This window comes from Bos indicus x Bos taurus, chromosome 17, assembly GCF_003369695.1.
Source record: "Bos indicus x Bos taurus breed Angus x Brahman F1 hybrid chromosome 17, Bos_hybrid_MaternalHap_v2.0, whole genome shotgun sequence".
NCBI classification, from domain to species: domain Eukaryota; kingdom Metazoa; phylum Chordata; class Mammalia; order Artiodactyla; family Bovidae; genus Bos; species Bos indicus x Bos taurus.
The window spans coordinates 2,186,270-2,206,339 of record NC_040092.1 but is presented as its reverse complement, the minus strand read 5'-3'; the positions used below and the strand labels follow the sequence as shown (position 1 = coordinate 2,206,339).

Genomic DNA, 20,070 nt, shown 5'->3' with positions numbered 1-20,070 from the left:
CACTGGGGGAGGTGGGGCAGCCCAGGGGCTTCCTGCTCAGGCTCTGCTGGACCTTCTGCTGCTGCTGCTGCCGAACCCTGGGTCCAGGTCATTGGGGATCTGCCCAAGCATGGAGGCTCCTCCTCTCCCCTCTGTCCTCAAAGTCCCCTCAGCACCACATTCCCAGGAGAGGGTCTCAAAGGACACAGAATCAGTCTCCCATCACTGGGGACACAGTGTCTGTTAGTTCTCTATCTCAGTGCCCGAGGTGGGGGTCCGTCAGCACATCTGAGCCCTGGGAGGCCCCCAAGCCCTTGGGCCTCTCTCCTGCACAGGGAGCAGGTCCTGCTCTCAGCCTGCTCTGTCCCCTCGTGGTGTCCGGGGCTTGGGCAGGGGGGACTCAGCTAGGGTCGGTGACTCTATGGACGCTCAGCCACACTCGCCTGCCTGGGAACAGCAACACTGTTGGCACCAAGGGGGCGATTTGGCTGCCGTCTCAGTCGTGCTGAGTCCCAAGCTCTGAGCACAGGAGTCACAACCCGCCCGCAGGGTACAGCGAGGCTGGCGGGCTCCGGGTGGGTGGGGCCCCCTGACCATTTCTGGGCCCAGCCCGACGACGAGGCTGATTGTTCCTGCTCAGCTGGGACTCAGCCCTGCTGCTCACAGGAGGCCTCACCCAGGGGCAAGTGACCCGAAGCCTGAGCTCCTGGCCTCACCCGCACGTGGGGTCACGGAGCACAGGTCACACGCCTGTGTCCTGCTCCCTGTCACTGCCCTTTCACACTCAGGTGCAGGGTCTGCACATTGGCCGCCTCGGCTGTGGGGCCACAGTTAACAGTGATGTATTTTGGAATAAGTGGGATTATTCCTTCTAATTCTCCCTTTTCCCTTAAGCCTTAAATTTGCCTTATCCTCAATTTTCATACACACAAAATGATATGTTTTCTACTGAGTCAGAGGAACCTTGCTAATAGGCTCCAAATCCAGCAGTGCGGAACTTTGGCTGGTGGAATCGGGCCTCAGACACAGCTACTGAGAAAGGAACACAATTACTGCACATTGTGGGAAGCAGACACTGTAGCAGCAGCTCAGAAATGGACATAAAGTTGAATTTCGTTTCACGTGGTGAGAAAAAGAATGTTGTGGCCGTACTTCACAACTTACTGCAGAGGTGTTCACCCCAAACCTCCTCAGCTGCTCTTCTCAGTCCTTCCACTCCTCATGAGGTCATTTAGGGAAAGGGAGTTTAGAATACTCCACAACAATCCCACCCTTATCAGACACGTGCTCATTTTCAGATCCGCTCAGGACTCATGAGTCTTTCTGTTATTTTCATTTGGTATTTTGAAGAATCATAATTTTGTAGTTGTACTGTTAAGCTAAGTTGTAAGTCTATTGAGTCCACCCCCGTGTATTGATGGTTTCTCTCACCACAGAACAGAAGATCCCCTGGTGCTGCTGTGGGTGTCAGCATTGGATCAGCAGCCCTGAACCATGGACTCTTGTGACTGGCATTGGTTTCATGCCCTGTCTGTGGGGAGACCCCTGTCCCCTCACAGACCACAGCTGACCCTGTGGCTCCCTGCACCCTGAGCAGTGACATCAATGTTGGCTGCTCTGCTGTTACTGGAACCAGCAGAAGCCAGCGAGCCCTCCTTAGTCCTCCGGTCCTACCACTCAGACTCCAGTAAGAACCAGTCTTTGGGGTCCCCGCGGGTTTTCTGGATCCAAAGATGCCTCAGCCAACGCGGGGCTCCTGCTCGTCTCTGGGCTGCAGCCTGAGGATGAGGCTATCTCTAACCATGCAGGCTGGTGCAACAGGGCTTCTCACAGAGACACAGGTAGACGGGAAACTGGGACGAGAGCCTCAGCCTGTCAGGGGCTTGTTCTTAGAGCACTGTCAAATGTTAAATAATACCCCAGAATCCATTAATTCCTGAGGTATGTTCTGGTTCATAATAAGTCTACTCCCAATTGTACAGTCAGTTTTGCTGAAGTCTCAGAAAATGAAAACAATTTCTGATACCACTGAAGTACACCCTGGTCATCCATGTGATCAAGGGAGCCGTGGAGCTGAGCTCCCTCACTGGAGATCAGGAGCAGGAGGCTTCCCCAGATGTGCCTTCAGCAGAGGCCGTGGACCATCCTGGAAGGCAGATTGTCCCCCAGGGTGTGAACTCTGCTCCTGAAGGGGCAGAGCAGAGAGCGTGAGGAGTGAGGGGCGCCGGTGATACATCGCAGGAAGCAGGAAAGCCCGGGAGTGGTTTTCCTGACCCACAGGTGCTGGCTCTGTCCTGCCCTCCCCTCCTCTCCTCTCCACCCCATTGGAGCATTTCCTACTTCAGGGTTGGGGTGGTCTGTGGACTGTCAGGAGCAGGGGCTCCCCAAGATGTGCCCATGTCCCTCTGCTTGTGATGCCCCCGATGAGCTCAGATCCAAGGGCCCCATGTCCTGTAGAAGGGTCAGCGGGGAAGCGGGGATCACCATGGCAGTGATGACAAGGGATTCCAGGCAAAATCCCTGCCTTTGTGCCCGATGACAGAGGTGAGGGACAGTCAGGGGTTCAGCCCTGTTCTCTGCCTCCTGGTGGGTCCACACCCCATCCTTGATCACTCTGGACCCCAGCCTGGTGAGGAGGCTGGTCATCAGTGTCACACAGCTCATCACTAACCACAGCCACAGGGAATCCCCGTGTGATGGGGATGTCTGATGAAAGCTTGCCCTGTACTCCCGTGTCGACCCATCACTGCCCTGACCCTGCCTGTGACCTCACCAGTGCTGGTTCAGGTCTCTGCTGTCACTTGTGCTATTAAATCCAGGCCGTCTCACCTCTCATCCTGGTCCATCATTATGGGGTCCACGAAACTGTCCCTTTTCGCTCTGGTCTCCAAATACAAGCAGAATGCCCATGTGCCCAGATACACAGGGTCCCTCACAGGTAGTGGGCAGGATGTCGAGGAAGCAGAAGCCCAGCATCTGTGCCCTGGAGCCCCAGGGGGCCTCTCCTACACCCCACACGTCCCTCTCCTGCTCAAGCCTTTGTGCTCTGCCCCGAACCCTGACACTTAAGGAAGCTGGATCCTCCCTTTCTCCGGGGATTGCTGCCTGAAGAGCCCTCCTCTCCAGGAACTGGGAGACCCTTTCTGTTAGGATGCGGCTCTCAGACTCCTCACTTGTTCATTTCCTCCTCTTTTGCCTCATGATCTCTCCCCCTTTTCCCTCCGTGCTTCCTTGTTTGAGATGATATTGGATAAATGTCACTATTTTGGACACAGACCTTATAAACTCACCTCCATTAAATCTATGGATTCTAACAATTGAAGGTTAGAACATTAGACTTCACCATATCCAATGAAGATCAGGTAACGGTCATAAGGGTTTCTCAAACAGAGATGAAACCTTTGTCTGGGCTGAGAATGAGTTACCCATTTATCGGCATAATCTTTTATATCAAACGTTTAATATTGAAAGATTATAAAATTAGACTAAAAACATCTTTAAATATCTGAGTCAAAAAGAAGTACTGTGAGGACCATGATCAAGGGTAAATGAGAACCCCTGGAAGTGATCAAGAAGGGCTTTGTTGTTCCTGAGAGACTCCTATTCTCTTTGCAAAGAGAGAAATAAGAGCAGAGCCATGTAGTCTGGGCTGGGAAGGTCCCGGGAGGCCCTGCAATTTCAACCTTGACTCCTTATCAACCTGGGAAGGAAGCTCAGACAGAATCCTGACCAGGTACCACCCACAGGCATGCTGGGAGTTTGAACCCTGGAAACTGAGGTCGGGTGGTTGTGTTCTGGCAGTGAACCCACGAGCTGGGCGGAGCAAACTCAGACATCAGGGAATCCTGAAATTCGTTAGTGTATCAGCATACCATTGAGGGGTCTGAGGTCATTCAGTTCAGTTCAGTTCAGTCGCTCAGTCGTGTCCGACTCTTTGTGACCCCATGAATCGCATCACGCCAGGGCTCCCTGTCCATCACCAACTCCTGGAGTTCACACAAACTCATGCATTGAGTCTGATGCCATCCAGCCATCTCATCCTCTGTCGTCCCCTTCTCCTCCTCCCCCAATCCCTCCCAGCATCAGGGTCTTTTCCAGTGAGTCAACTCTTCACATGACGTGGCCAAAGTATTGGAGTTTCAGCTTCAGCATTAGTCCTTTCAGTGAACACCCAGGACTGGTCTCCTTTAGGATGGACTGGTTGGATCTCTCATTAGGTACCTGGAAAAATCAATGACCAGGCCCAAACTAGACGAAGGCGACTCATTCTACTGCCCTGGGCGGTGACATCAGGAAGACCCAGCTGCAAGTGTGAGAAAGCCCTTCCAGGAGGCTGTGGTGTGAAGTAGGGGAGGAGGAGTTCTGAGTCCAGCAGGGGGCGCTGTGGGCCTGGTCCTGAGAGCCCAGGGTCCTGGCCAGGCAGGCTGGCACCTCCTCCCTTGGCTCTTGCCCATGTGGGCAGCAGGGTCCTCACTAGAGGGTGATGTCCTGCATCTGGGCCCCCAGGGGAAACGGCAGCTCTCAGCTCAGAGCCACAGGCTTGCCTCTCAGTTCTTCCTGCTCTGTTGTGGGGTCAGTGCCCAGACCTGTAATCCAACTGAGGACAGAGGGACGGTCATACAACAAGAATGAACTTCCTTCAGGAAACTCGGCCTCCAGGGATACCTGGACAGGGGATGAGAGACCCCTGCAGAGGCTGCCCCATTGCCCACAGAACGCCCGGGTGTTCCCAGTGGAAGAGGGATGCAGGCAAGGACCCTCTGTCACCATCTGTGTCATTTAAAAACGTTCCCTGTTGGGTTATTTGGCAATTTCAACATTTTGTCGTGAACCATGGAAACTGACATTGTGTCAGTTTTTGTGGCTCCCTTACTCGTTCCTTCCCGTTTTATTAATACTTTATGTTAACACTTGTAACATGAAATATATGAAATCAGAAGTTCAGCCAAACTGTCATCAATATGTTCATATAATAAGAAAAGAATTCAGTAGGAATACATAATAACCCCTTGCACCGCTCCCACTCCCTGTAGCCTCTTCTACTCCTCTCTTGCTCTTTCCTAAGAGCACCCCTCTAATCCATGACTTTCCTCCCCAATCCTGGGCTCCTCTCTACAACCCTTCACCAGCGACCTCCTCCTCCAGACCAACGTCACTCTATCAGGTTATGGGTCGGTTTCCAGGCTTCCTTGACCAGATGCTCACTTCCTTGTCCTCCCTTGCAACCTCTCTAGCCCTCCTACCAGAGAAGCCTCAGGTCTCCAGACTTCAGGTGTGACCCCAGCTCATCCTCTCCCAGCCAGGGCGGTCACTGCTACCTTACCTGGACCTCCTTTAACTCAGCCTATCTTCCTATGGTCACTTCTGAGTGTCCGAGGTCAGCAGACCTGACCTGTCACGCACGTTCCCTCAACTCAGCTCTGAGCTGACCTATGGCTCCCATACCTCAGCCTGCCCTGTTTTCACAGGCTGCTCAGAGATAAGCACTCCCCAGTGGAGAGGCAATATGTGGCAGAAAGAGCTGGTTCTAGCCCTGCCTCAGTCAAAGTCCAAACAAGTTAGGAATACAAATATCTTTGTAGAAATATTTTTACTGGATAGTATTTAAAATTTCCTAGGATACCTATGAAGTCATTTAAAAAGAACTTTTTAATAAAAAAAGAACTTACGATGATAATTAGTTTTCCAGAACTGTACCCTTGTAAGTGAAAGATTAAGAGAGAACGTCGCTTTTCCGTCAGTTTAATTCATGCACAGATTTTAAGGAATGACTGTAGATTTTCACTAATCCATTACCACATTTGGTTCGTTTAAAATCTCACACACCCAGAGTGTAACACCTCACCAGTGCAGGGCAAGCTACAGTCAACCGTTCTTTTCCAACCAATCACTTCGACCTCTACCTTCTCTAACCTGCTATTTGGGATGGTTGGTCCTAACAGCTATTATGTATCAGGATCCCTGGGGACACACGCTGCTCAGAGCCCTTCAGAGTCTCAATAAAAACTGCCAGGAGCATCACTAGGCCTGCTCCCTGCAGCCGGTGCCCTGTGCCTGCAGGAAAGACGCCCGGGAGGGGCCACTTCATAAGACAGGCCATGGGACAGGGTCCAGCATGTGGAAGACTTCACACACAGTAAGTTCTGTTCAGTTCAGTAGCTCAGTCATGTCCGACTCTTTGCGACCCCATGGACTGCAGCACGCCAGGCTTCCCTGTCCATCACCAACTCCTGGAGTTTACTCAAACTCATGTCCATTGAGTTGGAGATGCCATCCAACCATCTCATCCTCTGTCATCTGCTTTTCCTCCTTTCCTCAATCTTTCCCAGCATCAGGGTCTTTTCAAATGAGTCAGTTCTTTGCATCAGGTGGCCAAAGTATTGGAGCTTCAGCTTCAGTATCAGTCCATCCAATGAATATTCAGGACTGATTTCCTTTAGGATGGACTGGTTGGATCTCCTTGCAGTCCAAGGGACTCTCAAAAGTCTCCTCCAACACCAGAGTTCAAAAGCATCGTTTCTTTGGTGCTCAGCTGTCTTTATAGTCCAACTCTCAACTTTTCCTTGACTACTGGAAAAACCATAGCTTTGACTAGACAGACCTTTGTTGGCAAAGTCATGTATCTGCTTTTTAATATGCTGTCTAGGTTGGTCATAGCTTTTCTTCCAAGGAGCAAGCGTCTTTTAATTTCATGGCTGCAGTCCCCATCTGCAGTGATTTGGAGCCCAAACGTGAAGTCTGTCAGTTTCCACTGTTTCCCCATCTATTTGCCGTGAAGTGATGGGACCAGATGCCATGACCTTAGTTTTCTAAATGCTGGGTTTTAATCCAACTTTTTCACTCTCCTCTTTCGCTTTCATCAAGAGGCTCTTTTGTTCAAACACACAGTAAAGATCCAGGCATTTAGGAATGCTGAGTCCCACCTCAGGCCTCTCTCCACACCTTCACCCCCTCCTCAGAGAACTGCCCCCTCTTCCTCAGGGCTGAGGGGACGCACAGAGGAAGGAGGGCTCTGCCCACCAGGGAGGAGGCCCACAGAGGAGGGACCCTGCTGTCCTGCACAGAAGGAGACCCACCTTCCCGTTCCGGGGCCGGCACTGCCCTGACCTGATCCTGATCTGAGAGGAATTTGTGTCTCAGATGCCCCTCGGTCCTGACCCCTAAGCAGTCATGGAAGCCCTGGACAGATTCATCCTGAGGATTTGAGGGGAGCCCATGATGGCCCTGAGCTCAGGGGGACACAGAAGGGGCACCTGGCCTGGTGCTAAAGAGGGGACAGTGCACAGAGCAGGAGGCAGGATCTGTCCTTGAGGGCTCTGCTCTCCAGGTCACAGGATGTGTGTCTGGGCCTGGACAAGGGGTGGGGGGCGCTCGGGGTCCATTTCTGAAGCTGGGTGGTGGGAGGCAGAGCTGGCCCCCCCGACAGAGCTCCCTGACAAGGCCTGGTGGCCTCTGCTCAGGGCTCCCAGCTGTGACTCCCACTCCTGAGACCTACAGAGCCTTACCCCTGACAACTCTCTGGCCACCGTCAGGCATAGAGACCTGGCCCAGGGCCTGGGAGGGTCAGTGTGATGCACGGGATCCTTTGCATGAAAGGACCCTCCCCCTCTCAGGGTATGAAGAGGGGAAGGAGCGGTGTGGGGACACTCTGCTCAGCTGTGAGGCTACAGAAGGCAGGACGCCCTGACTGTGTCCACCATGGCCTGGTCCCCTCTGCTCCTCACCCTGGTCGCTCTCTTCACAGGTGACTGGATGTGGGGACAGGGGAAGGGCCCTGGGAAGACTCACAGGCCCTGCTCCCTGCTCTCCTGTCAGGACCCCAGAGTCACCATGTCTGTCTCTCCCCCTTCCAGGATCCTGGGCCCAGGCTATGCTGACTCAGCCGCCCTCCATGTTCGGGACTTTGGGTCAGAGGGTTACCCTCTCCTTCACTGGAAGGAGCAGCAACACTGGGGGTCTTTATGTCAGCTGGTACCAACAGCTCCCAGGAAAGGCCCCTAGACTCCTGACATATGAAAATAGCAAACGACCCTCAGGGGTCCCAGATTGATTCTCTGGCTCCAAGCCTGGCAACTCAGCCTCTCTGACCACCTCAGTTCATGCTGAACGATACTGATTATTACTGTTTCTCATGGGCTGATGGCTTGAAAGTTTGCACAGTGCTTCAGGCCAGAGAGAAGGAGACAAAAACCTGCTTCCCCCACAGCCATGGGGCTCCCAGGGCAAGGTGTTTGCCCCTCCCTTCCTGGAGTCCCTGAGACCACGGAACCCAGCAGACTGAGTGTCCCCTGACTGCAGCACAGCTGCCCCTTCAGCTTGACTCCCCTCCCTAGGCCAGCGGCACACAAGGGGTGGTCAAACACCCCTGGATGAAGGAGCTGCTCACAGCAATTGCCCCCGGCTCCCAGGTCGGAGTCGCAGCACGGAGCAGGGGACTCAGTGCGCCCTTGCTGGGTCACTGGGCAGTGAATGCACATCCCTGAGCTTCCATCACAGAAGCATTTTCTGTTAAAGGAAAAGGAAATGGAACCCAGAGTTTCTACAAGCAATTTCCACACAGTCCAGGATCCAGTAAAAATCTTCACTTCTATCAAGAACCAGGAAACTAAATAATGAAGGGAAGTGAGAAGGCATAGACCTCACTGGTGAGATGCCTGAGATGATGAAATCAGGTGACAGATTATTCTAGGGACAAATCATCAAATCTATCTGATAAGCAAATACAAGCACTCTTGGGTCCTTGAGGAAAAGGAGATAAATGTAAGAAAAGGAGAAAAAGTAGTCAGAATCAATACAATACAATAGGAGAAATAAAAAACAAGTATCAGTACACTATCAAAGACGTGTAATACTTACTGCTATTCAATTCATTCATTTGTTTATTGACAGAGTGTTTGGTGACAGGAAAAAAGAGCGCCCCTGCTTCCTCTCATAAGGCTTCCCAGGTGTCGCTAGAGGTGAAGAACCCGGTGCCAATGCAAGGGACATAAGAGAAGTGGGTTCTGTCCCTGGGGTGGGAAGATCTTCTGGAGCAAGAAACGGCAACCCTCTCCAGTGTTCTTGCCTGGAGAATCCCACGGACAGACGAGCCTTGTGGGCTAGAGTTCACGGGGTCGCAAAGGAGTCAGACAGGATTGAGAACCAAGAAACTGAGCGGCACCTTGCTCCCACTCTCACCGCCGAGAACGTTCCCCGGGTGTGTCACCAGGGGGCGCTGTGCACCTGCTCAGAACTGGCAGCCCCTCAAAGCACCCCCATGGTCCCCTGAGCTGGCCCTGCACCCGGGCTCAGCGGACTGAGTTGGATGTGACAGCAGGTGCTTCCTCTCAGGGGACAGACTCAGAGCCGCGGCCCCCAGGCCTCCTCCTGGGACTGAAGCTGCACCCGGGGCCAAACACCCAGAGTTGGAGGGTGAAGGGGTCAGGTGGTCATCAGTGCCCACCCTCTTCCCAGAAACAGAGGAGGGGAGGAGCCCCTAGAGCCCACCCAGTGAACCCCTCCAGCTCTCCTCAGCCTGCGCCCGCTCCTCCTCATCTCTTTGCTCAGAGCCTGCCCTCCCGCTCTCCTCATTCGTGACTTTCCTCCCAATTCTGGGCCTCGCTCTTTCTACATCATACACTGTTGGCCTCCACAGTGATGACCAAGCTCATGCTCTTAGAGAGTCATGAACGAGTTTCCAGATCTTCCTGAAACACTCACTTCCTCATCCCCCTCCTTGAACATCTCTAACCCTTGCTTCCCGAGAAGCCTCAGGTTTCTGGCTCTCAGGTGTGACCCCAGCTCGACCCCTCCCTGTTCCACCTCTGGTTCCCCCTCATTTCCCAGGGGACCCAGTGATGCCCACCCAGCAGCTGATTTATCCCGTGAACGTTCACACTCTGTCTCGTGTGCCCATCGAGTCAGGATTCAGGAGGGGAGAGAAAGCCTGGTCCTGACACCTGGGAAATGATTTCCTGGCTGAGGAGTGTCTGTGCTCAGCTGCTGTGGGACTGACTTTATGCACAGTGAGCCCAGGAGAAGCTGCTGGAGCCCTGGGCTGGGAAAGCAGACCCTGTCCTGGGGCTCTGCCCCTGGGGCCGTGACTGCTGCTCTGTCTGACCATGTGCATGGTCCCGTCTGAGATTCCTGAGAACAGCTGATCTGCCTTGTTATGCCCTGTGTCTCATCTCAGATCTGAGACCAACCCATGGCTCTGATAACTCAGCCTGCCCTGTTTCACAGAGAGAACGTCCTGCTAAGACATGAAAATCCTTTAGTGGAGATGCTTGTCAGAAAGGCTTTAAAATGATCTTATTTAAAGAACAGAATCTACAAGGAACATTATGTTTTAGAAATAGTACCATGGCAATGCAAAATTAAAACAGAGCCAGAGTCGGACACAACTTAGTGACTGAACCACAACATTTTCTTCAGTTAAGTTTAGGCATCTATTTTAAGTGATGACCTTAGATTTTTCCTACTCCATGATCACATTTTGGTGCATTTAAAATCTCAAAGTCACACATCCACTGTGTAACACTCACATGCACTACAGGGTAAATTACACCTGGATCTTTTTTTCCAACACAACTCTTCCTGAACTGTGTAACTTCAAAGCCAGTTTTGGGAAAGTTGACTCTAAGAGCTCTGATCACTAGGTCACAGGATGTATGTCTGGGCCAGGACACCAGGGGGCCATCCAAAGCCATTCCTGTGGGTCTGCAGCTATGAGATCTGAGATGAGTCCCCTGGTGCTTCCTGGTGCTTTCTGCTCAGGGTTCCCAGCTGTGACCTCCCATCCCCAAGCCCCACACAACCCCGCCTCTGATCACCCACTGGACTCCTTAGGGCACAGGAAGCTGACCCAGGTCCCAGAGGTGATCAGAGCATTGTGGGGGTGGTGTGGGAAGGACGGTCATTTGCATGAAAGGCCACTCCCCCTCTCAGCATATGAAGAGGGGAAGGAGTGCTGTGGGGATGCTCTGCTCAGCTGTGGGGCCACAGAAGGCAGGACGCCCTGACCATGTCCACCATGGCCTGGTCCCCTCTGCTCCTCACCCTGGTCGCTCTCTGCACAGGTGACTGGATGCGGGGACAGGGGAGAGGTCTTGGAAAGACACACATGCTGTGCTCCCCGCTATCGTGTCTGGACCCCAGACTCACCATCTCTGTCTCTCTCCCTTCTAGGATCCTGGGCCCAGGCTGTGCTGACTCAGCCGTCCTCCGTGTCCGGCTCCCTGGGCCAGAGGGTCTCCATCACCTGCTCTGGAAGCAGCAACAATATCGGTAGTTATGGTGTGGGCTGGTACCAACAGGTCCCAGGATCGGGCCTCAGAACCATCATCTATGGTAGTAGCAGTCGACCCTCGGGGGTCCCCGACCGATTCTCCGGCTCCAAGTCTGGCAACACAGCCACCCTGACCATCAGCTCGCTCCAGGCTGAGGACGAGGCGGATTATTTCTGTGCAGCTGGTGACAGCAGTAGCAGTACTGGCACAGTGCTCCAGGCCAGGGGGGAAGTGAGACAAAAACCTGCTCTCCCCCAAGTCACGGGCCTCTCGGGGCTGAAGCATCTTCTGCCAATGCAGACATTTCTGTTCTTTGTTTGATTTAAAACGTGGGTCTGAGCCCCACACCAGGAAATTGGTCTGGGAAATCCTTTCAGTTCTTCTTCATTCTGCGCCCGCACCAAGGCTTTGCTTTTGGCAACCACATTTTATATGAATATCTGAAGTTGAGCAGAAGGCCCTGAATGCCAGAGGCAGGTCCTGGCAGACAGAGTCCATGACGGTCAGGTCAGAACCAGAGAGACAGCGTCCAGCTGCGTCTGATTCAGGACACCTCAGGTCCTCGGCTGTCCTTGGGCTGAGGTGAGGCCCAGGCTGCTGCTCCTGCCTTTCCTGTGACCGCCTCTCAGGCTCCCTCAGGGCTCCAGGCCTGCGGGGGACTAGACCAGGATTCCTGTCAAACTGTGGGAGCTGGGGCAGCCCAGGGGTTTCCTGCTCAGGCTCTGCTGGACCTTCTGCTGCTGCTGCCCCACCCTGGGTCCAGGTCATCGGGGGGTCTGCCCTTGCATGGAGGCTCCTCCTCTCCCCTCTGTCCTCAAAGTCACTCCAGCAGCCCATTCCCAGGAGAGGGTCTCAAAGGACACAGAAAATCTGTCTCCCATCACTGGGGACACAGGGTCTGTTAGTCTCTATCTCAGTGTCCGAATTGGGGGTCCATCAACGTCTCTCAGCCCTGGCAGACCCCCATGCCATGGGCCCTCTCCTGCACAGGGAGCAGGTCCTGATCTCAGCCTGCTCTGACCCCTCGTGGTGTCCAGGGCTCAGGCAGGGGGGACTCAGCCAGGGTCTGTGACTCCATGGACGCTCAGCCACACTCACCTGCCTGGGAACAGCAACGCTGTTGGCACTAAGGGGGCAACTTGGCTGCCATCTCAGTCGTGCTGAGTCCCAAGCTCCTGACACAGGAGTCACAACCCGCCCGCAGGGTCTCAGCGAGGCTGGAGGGCTCCGAGTCAGGTGGGGCCCAGCCCGAGGACAAGGCTGATTGTTCCTGCTCAGCTGGGACTCAGCCCTGCTGCTCACAGGAGGCCTCACCCAGGGGGAAGTGACCCCAACCCTGAGCTACCGGCCTCACCCGCAAGTGGGGTCACGGAGCACAGGTCACACGCCTGTGTCCTGCTCCCTGTCACTGCCCTTTCACACACATGTGCGGGGTCTGCACATTGGCTGCCTGGGCTGTGGGGCCACAGTTAACAGTGATGTATTTTGGGATAAGTGGGATTATTCCTTCTAATTCTCCCTTTTCCCTTAAGCCTTAAATTTGCCTTATCCTCAATTTTCATACACAAAAAATGACATATTTTCCTCTGTGTCAGAGGAACCTTGCTTAATAGGCTCCAAATCAAGCAGTTTGGACCTTTGGCTGGTGGAATCGGGCCTCACACACAGCTACTGAGAAAGGAACACAATTACTGCACATTGTGGGAGGCGGACACTGTAGCAGCAGCTCAGAAATGGACATAAAGTCATATTTCGTTTCACGTGGTGAGAATAAGAATGTTGTGGCCACACTTCACAACTTACTGCACAAATTTCCCCCGGAAGCCCCTTCCCTGCTCTTCCTGTTCTTCTGCTCCATGTAAGAGCGTAAGGGGAAAGTGAATCCAGAATACTCCACAACGTTCCCACTGACTTGTACAGACACGTGATCATTTTAAGTTCTGATCAATTCTCACATGGTTTTCTAATATTTTCATTTGGTATCTCAGGAGAATCTTAAATTAATGGTTGTATTGTTAACTTTGGAAAAGGCAATGGCACCCCGCTCCAGTACTCTTGCCTGGAAAGTCCCATGGATGGAGGAGCCTGGTAGGTTGTAGTCCATGGGGTCGCTAAGATTTGGACACGACTGAGGACTTCCCTTTCACTTTCCACTTTCATGCGTTGGAGAAGGAAATGGCAACCCACTCCAGTGTTCTTGCCTGGAGAATCCCAGGGCCAGGGGAGCCTGGTGGGCTTCCGTCTATGGGGTCGCACAGAGTCGGACACGACTGAAGCGACTTAGCAGCAGCAGCAGCATTGTTAACTTTCTTCTGAAAGGTTGCAAGTAGGTTGAGGCCACCCCTGTTTATTAATGGTTTCTCAGGGGAGAGCTAGCTTAGCCCCTAGACCTGGTGCTGCTGTGAGTGACCACACTGCAGCCCTGAGGCCCTGGACTGCTGTGACTGGCAATGGTTTCAGGGCCTGTGTGTGTGGAGACCGCTGTTCCCTCACAGACCACAGCTGACTCTATGGCTCCCTGCACCCTGAGCAGTGACATCAGTGTCGGCAGCTCTGCTGTTACTGGAACCGGCAGAAGCCAGCGAGCCCTCCTTGGTCCTCCGGTCCTACCGCTCAGACTCCAGTAAGGACCAGGCTCCAGGGTCCCCGTGGGTTTTCTGGATCCAAAGATACCTCGGCCAACGTGGGCCTCCTGCTCATCTCTGGGCTGCAGCCTGAGCATGAAGCTGACTCTGACCGTGCAGGCTGGTGCAACAGGGCTTCTCACAGCAACACAGGTAGATGGGAAACTGGGACGAGAGGCTCAGCCTGTCAGGGGCTTATTCTTAGACAACCGTCAGATGTTAAATAATACCCCAGAATCAATTCATTCCTAAGGTATGTTCTGGTTCATAGTATGTCTACTCTCAGTTGTACAGTCAGTTTTGCTGAAGTCTCAGAAAATGTAAACAATTTCTGATACCGCTGAAGTGCACCCTGGTCATCCGGGTGATCAAGGGAGCCATGGAGCTGAGCTCCCTCACTGGAGACCAGGAGCAGGAGTCTTGCCCAGATGCGCCTTCAGCAGAGGCCGTGGACCATCCCGGCAGGCAGATTGTCCCCCAGGGTGTGAACCCTGCTCCTGAAGGGGCAGAGCAGAGAGTGTAGGAGTGAGGGGCACCGCTGATACATGGCAGGAGGCAGGGAAGCCCGGGACAGGTTCTCCTGACCGACAGGTGCGGGCTGTGTCCTGCCCTCCCCTTCTCTCAGCTCCACCCCATTGGAGCATTTCCTACTTCCGGGTTGGGGTGGTCTCTGGACTGTCAGGAACAGGGGCTCCCCAGGATGTGCCCATGTCCCTCTGCCTGTGACTCCTGTGATGAGTCCAGATCCAAGGGCTCCATGTCCTGTAGAAGGGTCAGCGGGGAAGCAGGGATCACCGAGGCAATGATGACAAGAGATTCCAGGCAAGGCCCTGCCTTTGTGACTCAGGACAGAGGTGAGGGACAGTCAGGGGTTCAGCCCTGTTCTCTGGCTCCTGGTGGGTCCACAAGCCCAGGATCAAGTCCACACTCCTTGATCACTCTGGACCCCAGCCTGATGGGGAGGCTGGTCATCAGTGTCACAGAGCTCATCACTAACCACAGCCACAGGGAATCCCATGTGATGGGGATGTCTGATGAAAGCTTGCCCTGTACTCCCGTGTCGACCCATCACTGCCCTGACCCTGCCTGTGACCTCACCAGTGCTGGTTCAGGTCTCTGCTGTCACTTGTACTATTAAATCCGGGCCGTCTCACCTCTCATCCAGGTCCATCATTATGGGGTCCACGACACTGTCTTCTTTTCGCTCTGGTCTCCAAATACAAGCATACAAGCAGAATGTCCATGTGCCCAGACACACAGGGTCCCTCACAGGTACTGAGCAGGATGTCGAGGAAGCAGAAGTCCAGCAGCTGTGCCCTGGAGCCCCAGGGGGCATCTCCCACCCCCTGCATGTCCCTCTCCAGCTCCAGGCTTTGTGCTCTGCCCTGAACCCTGACACTTAGGGAAGCTGGGTCCTCCCTTTCCCTGGGGATTGCTGCCTGAATAGCCCTCCTCTCCAGGTACTGGGAGACCCTCCCCATTAGGATGCGGCTCTCAGACTCCTCACTTGCTCATTTCCTCCCTTTTGCCTCATAATCTCTCCCCCTTTCCCCTCCATGCTTCATTGTTTGAGATGATATTGGATAAATGTCACTATTTTGGAAACATACCTTATCAACCCACCTCCATTAAATCTATGGATTCTATCAATTGAAGGTTAGAACGTTAGACTTCACCATGTCCAATGAAGATCAGGTAACGGTCATAAGGGTTTCTCAACCAGAGATGAAACAGAAGCCCAGACAAGGATGAGATTCCCATTTATAGGCAGAATCTTTTATATCACACATTTGTTACAGAAAGATTATAAAATTAGACTAAAAACATCTTTAAATATTTGAGTCAAAATGAAGTACTGTGAGTGAGCACCATGCTGCTGCTGCTGCTGCTGCTAAGTCGCTTCAGTCGTGTCTGACCCTGTGGGACCCCATAGATTGCAGCCTACCAGGCTCCACCTACCTGGGATTCTTCAGGCAAGAACATTGGAGTGGGTTGCAATTTCCTTCTCCAGTGCATCAAAGTGAAAAGTGAAAGTGAGGTCGCTCAGTCGTGTCCGACTCTTCATGACCCCGTGGACTGCAGCCCATCAGGCTCCTCAGTCCATGGGATTTTCCAGGCAAGAGTACTGGAGTGGGGTGCCATTGCCTTCTCCGACTGTGAGCACCATGATCAAGGGTGAATGAGAAGCCCTGGAAGTAACCGAGAGAGAACTGTTGTACCTGAGAGCCTCCTATCTCTTTGCGAAGAGAGAAATAAGAGCAGAGCCATGCAGTCTGGGCTGGGAAGGTCCCGGGAGGCCCTGCAAATTCAACCTTGACTCCCTATCAAGCTGGGAAGGAAGTTCAGACAGAATCATGACCAGGCACAACCTACGGGCATGCTGGGTGTTTTAACCCTGGCAATTCAGGTCTGGGTGGTTGTGTTCTGGCAGTGAACCCACAAGCTAGGCGGAGCACACTCAGATATCAGGGAGTTCTGAAATTCATTAGTGTGTCAGCATACCATTCAGGGGTCTGAGGTCTTTCAGTTCAGTTCAGTGGCTCAGTCGTGTCTGACTCTTTGTGACCCTATGATCGCATCACACCAGGCCTCCCTGTCCATCACCAACTCGCGGAGTTCACCCAAACTCATGTGCATTGAGTCGGTGATGCCATCCAGTCATCTCTTCCTCCGCCATCCCCTTCTCCTCCTCCCCCAATCTCCCCCAGCATCAGGGTCCTTTCCAATGAGCCAGCTTTTCGCAGAAGGTGGCCAAAGTATTGGACTTTCAGCTTCAGCATCAGTCCTTCCAATGAACACCCAGGACTGGTCTCCTTTAGGATGGACTGGTTGGATCTCTCATTAGGTACCTGGAAAAATCAATGACCAGGCCCAAACTAGAGGAAGGCGACTCCTTCTATTGCCCTGGGCGGTGACATCAGGGAGACCCAGCTGCAAGTGTGAGAAAGCCCTTCCAGGAGGCTGTGGTGTGAAGTAGGGGAGGAGGAGGTCTGAGTCCAGCACGGGGCGCTGTGGGTCTGGTCCTGAGAACCCAGGGTCCTGGCCAGGCAGGCTGGCAACTTCCTCCTTGGCTCTTGACCATGTGGGCAGCAGGGTCCTCACTGGAGGGTGACATCCTGCACCTGGGCCCCCAGGGGACGTGGCAGCTCTCAGCTCAGAGCCACAGGCTTGCCTCCTCTCAGTTCCTGCTGCTCTGTCGTGGGGTCAGTGCCCAGACCTGACATCCAACTGAGGACAGAGGGACGGTCACACAACAAAAATGAACTTCCTTCAGGAACCTCGACCTCCAGGAATACCTGGACAGGGGATGAGAGACCCTAACCCCTGCAGAGGCTGCCCCATTGCCACAGAACACCTGGGTGTTCCCAGTGGAAGAGGGATGCAGGCAAGGACCCTCTGTCACCATCTGCATCTTTTAAAAACGTTCCCTGTTGTGTTATTTTGCAATTTAAACATTTTGAATTGAACAACGGAAACTGATATTATGTCAGTTTTTGTGGCTCCCTTACTCGTTCCTTCCCATTTTATTAATACTTTATATTAACACTTGTAACGTGAAATATTTGAAATCAGAAGTTCAGCCAAACTGTCATCAATATGTTCGTATAATAAGAAAAGAATTCAGTAGGAATATATATTTTTCACCTCTATGAGCTAAGGTTCTCAAACACCTCTGACAAAAATCATGTGAATTTTATTAAACAGTTACTTTAGCAGCAAATCTAACATGAATACAAATAAGAATAGTATTTACATTTTTATGTCAAAGAAACAAGAATGAACAAGACTTTCCCGTCTCTTCCACACATGTTAACGTGAGGTGTCTGAGCTCCTTCTCCTCCTCGTTGCCCCGACACCCCTCCTCCGTCCCGGGTCCATCGGCTCCACCCAGAACCACCCGGGAGGGAGTTTTACAAGGTCCATGATGCTCACCACACCTACCTGTTCACATACCATGTTCTTCTATTTCTGATGATGAAACATGTGTCCCAACTTTGTTGGAACTGAACTTGCCGTCTGTCATAATTGCATGACGAGATGGTGACCTTTACCCGTGAAACCCGCAGTTCTATTGAAGGTACTCCACGTGGTCATGGCTGTTTACAGCACAGGACGCTGTCACCATAAGCCTGCCCATGCGGCTCCGCATGCCACTCCCCACCTCCCATCCTGGTCTCCCCACCGCTGGGACTAGAGACAGTTTAAAAGAGTGCTTCAAGGGCCACCCCTTACCCTTCACAGCAGACACAGGCTCCGGGATTTCCTGCTCGGCTCAGGGCTGGAGGAGGGACAGCACCACACAGACTTCTCAGGGTTCCCTGAGAAGACAGAGTGTATTCTAAAGACAGGCTCAGGTGTGGGAAGGGCTGGATTATTGGGGCAAGAGAGGAAGACTTAGGAGAAGGAAATGGCAACCCACCCCAGTATTCCTGCCTAGAGAATCCTGTGGACAGAGGAGCTTGTCCATGGGGTCACACAGAGTCGGGCACGACTGAAGTGACTTAGCATGCATGCGTGTATACAATGGAGAAGGAAATGGCAACCCACTCCATCGTTCTTGCCTGGAGAGTCCCAGGGATGGAGGAGCCTTGTGGGCTGCCATCTGTGGGATCGCACAGAGACGGACAAGACTGAAGTGACTTAGCAGCAGCAGAGGAAGACTTGCAAACTCCTCCTTCAGCCTCAGACACTCGGGGAGGAGACAGAGGACCAAGGTCACCAAGGTCACAGGAGCACATTTGCTGGCAGACGTCACCCCATCACTCAGGGGCTCCTCCCCGAACTGTCCCCACTCTGCGTGAGGTCCAGCATCTGCCTCCTTCAAGAACGCCCACCCAAGGGGACATCAGGTGATGTGGGCAGGGAGAGGAGGAAGTGATCTGCATGAGGCCCCTGCATCTCCTGACGGGCTGGAGGCATGAAAAGGCCCAGGACTCCACCTGCAGCCCAGGAGGCTGAGGAGGCTGCATCCTGGGAGGGTCCCCACCATGGCCTGAACGGTGCCTCTGCTCGGGCTCCTCACTTACGGCTCAGGTCAGGGGCCGGGACTCTGTATCCTTGGGGCACCTCCAAGCAGGGTCTGAGGGCCCTTGTCTCCATAACAACCCCTGTCTCTCTCTTGTTCCTTTTAGGGGTGGATGCTCAGACTGTGGTCCAGGAGCCAGCGCTGTCAGTGTGTCCAGGAGGGACGGTCACCCTCACCTGTGGACTGAGCTCTGGGTCAGTCACTACCAGTAACTGCCCAGCTGGTACCAGCAGACCCCAGGCCAGGCTCCCCGACTGCTTATCTACAGCACAAGCAGCCGATATTCTGGGGTCCCTGCTCACTTCTCTGGCTCCATCTCTGGAAACAAATCCACCCTCACCATCTCGGAGGCCCAGTCCGAGGTAGAAGCCGACTATTACTGTGGTCTGGGAACTGGTAGTTACAATGCCACAGTGATGTAGCCCATGGGGGAAGTGCTACCAAAATCTGCCCTTGTGCTCAGAGGGCTCAGCGCTTAGTGGCAGGAGAGGCAGGGAGGGGCTGGGACAGGTCAGGGTCCCCATGGGGAGGGAGGCTCTGGGCCCGTCTCCTGTCCGGTGGTTCGTGGCCACATGTCTCCTCCCAGCTCTCCCCGGTGTGTCCATCTCTCTAAGGGGACCCCTCTCTGCCCCTGTTGTTGGCAATGAGGCTTGGCTCCACAGGGAGACTCAGACCCCCTCCACTGCCATTAGGACTCTTGTCATTCAAATCACACTAAGAGATGTACAGCGTCATGAACTTGATCTTGGAGACAAATTAATATTCCATTTACCCGAAGGGGCACCACCAGTGGAATCTTCTAGAGTGCAGTTTCCCAACTGGAGCTCCTGGATCACAGCCTTTTGTTGGTGGCAGGAATCTGTGGTTTACAAGAAACTGCCCCCTCTCCCCAAATATTTAGGAACATCAAAATTCCAGATGTATGTCTTTGTCTGTTATTGGGAAATAACCCCTGAGAATTGTTTTACAATTCAGTCCAGGCATGTTAATTCCCCATAACACATTCACTCCCAGTTTTTGGGTTTTGATAAATCCAAAACCCCCAGAAACACAATTCACATCCGAGGCCATGAGGAAAACTGTGTCTTTATTTAAGCGTAAGACTGGAAGTTGGGAGGAATTTCCCCAAACCTGTGCTGTCTACGGACACACCTCGAGGCTCGTGGGAGGACTT

At 53.2% G+C, this 20,070-nt stretch overlaps 1 protein-coding gene across 4 annotated transcripts in view; it reads left to right on the top strand.

Moving 5' to 3' along the window:
• Positions 1-20,070, top strand: part of LOC113907274 (immunoglobulin lambda-1 light chain-like) — a 320,444-nt gene that overhangs the window by 79,706 nt on the left and 220,668 nt on the right. Inside the window, exons 1-2 of one of the 4 annotated variants that reach the window (XM_027566212.1) lie at positions 10,932-11,036; positions 11,146-11,449. The exons of the other annotated variants lie outside the window; for them this stretch is intronic. Of the exons in view, the coding sequence (XP_027422013.1) occupies positions 10,982-11,036; positions 11,146-11,449 (359 nt within the window). The 5' untranslated portion in view covers positions 10,932-10,981. Of the gene's footprint in view, positions 1-10,931; positions 11,037-11,145; positions 11,450-20,070 lie in introns of those variants that run through there. 4 annotated transcript variants of the gene reach the window in all.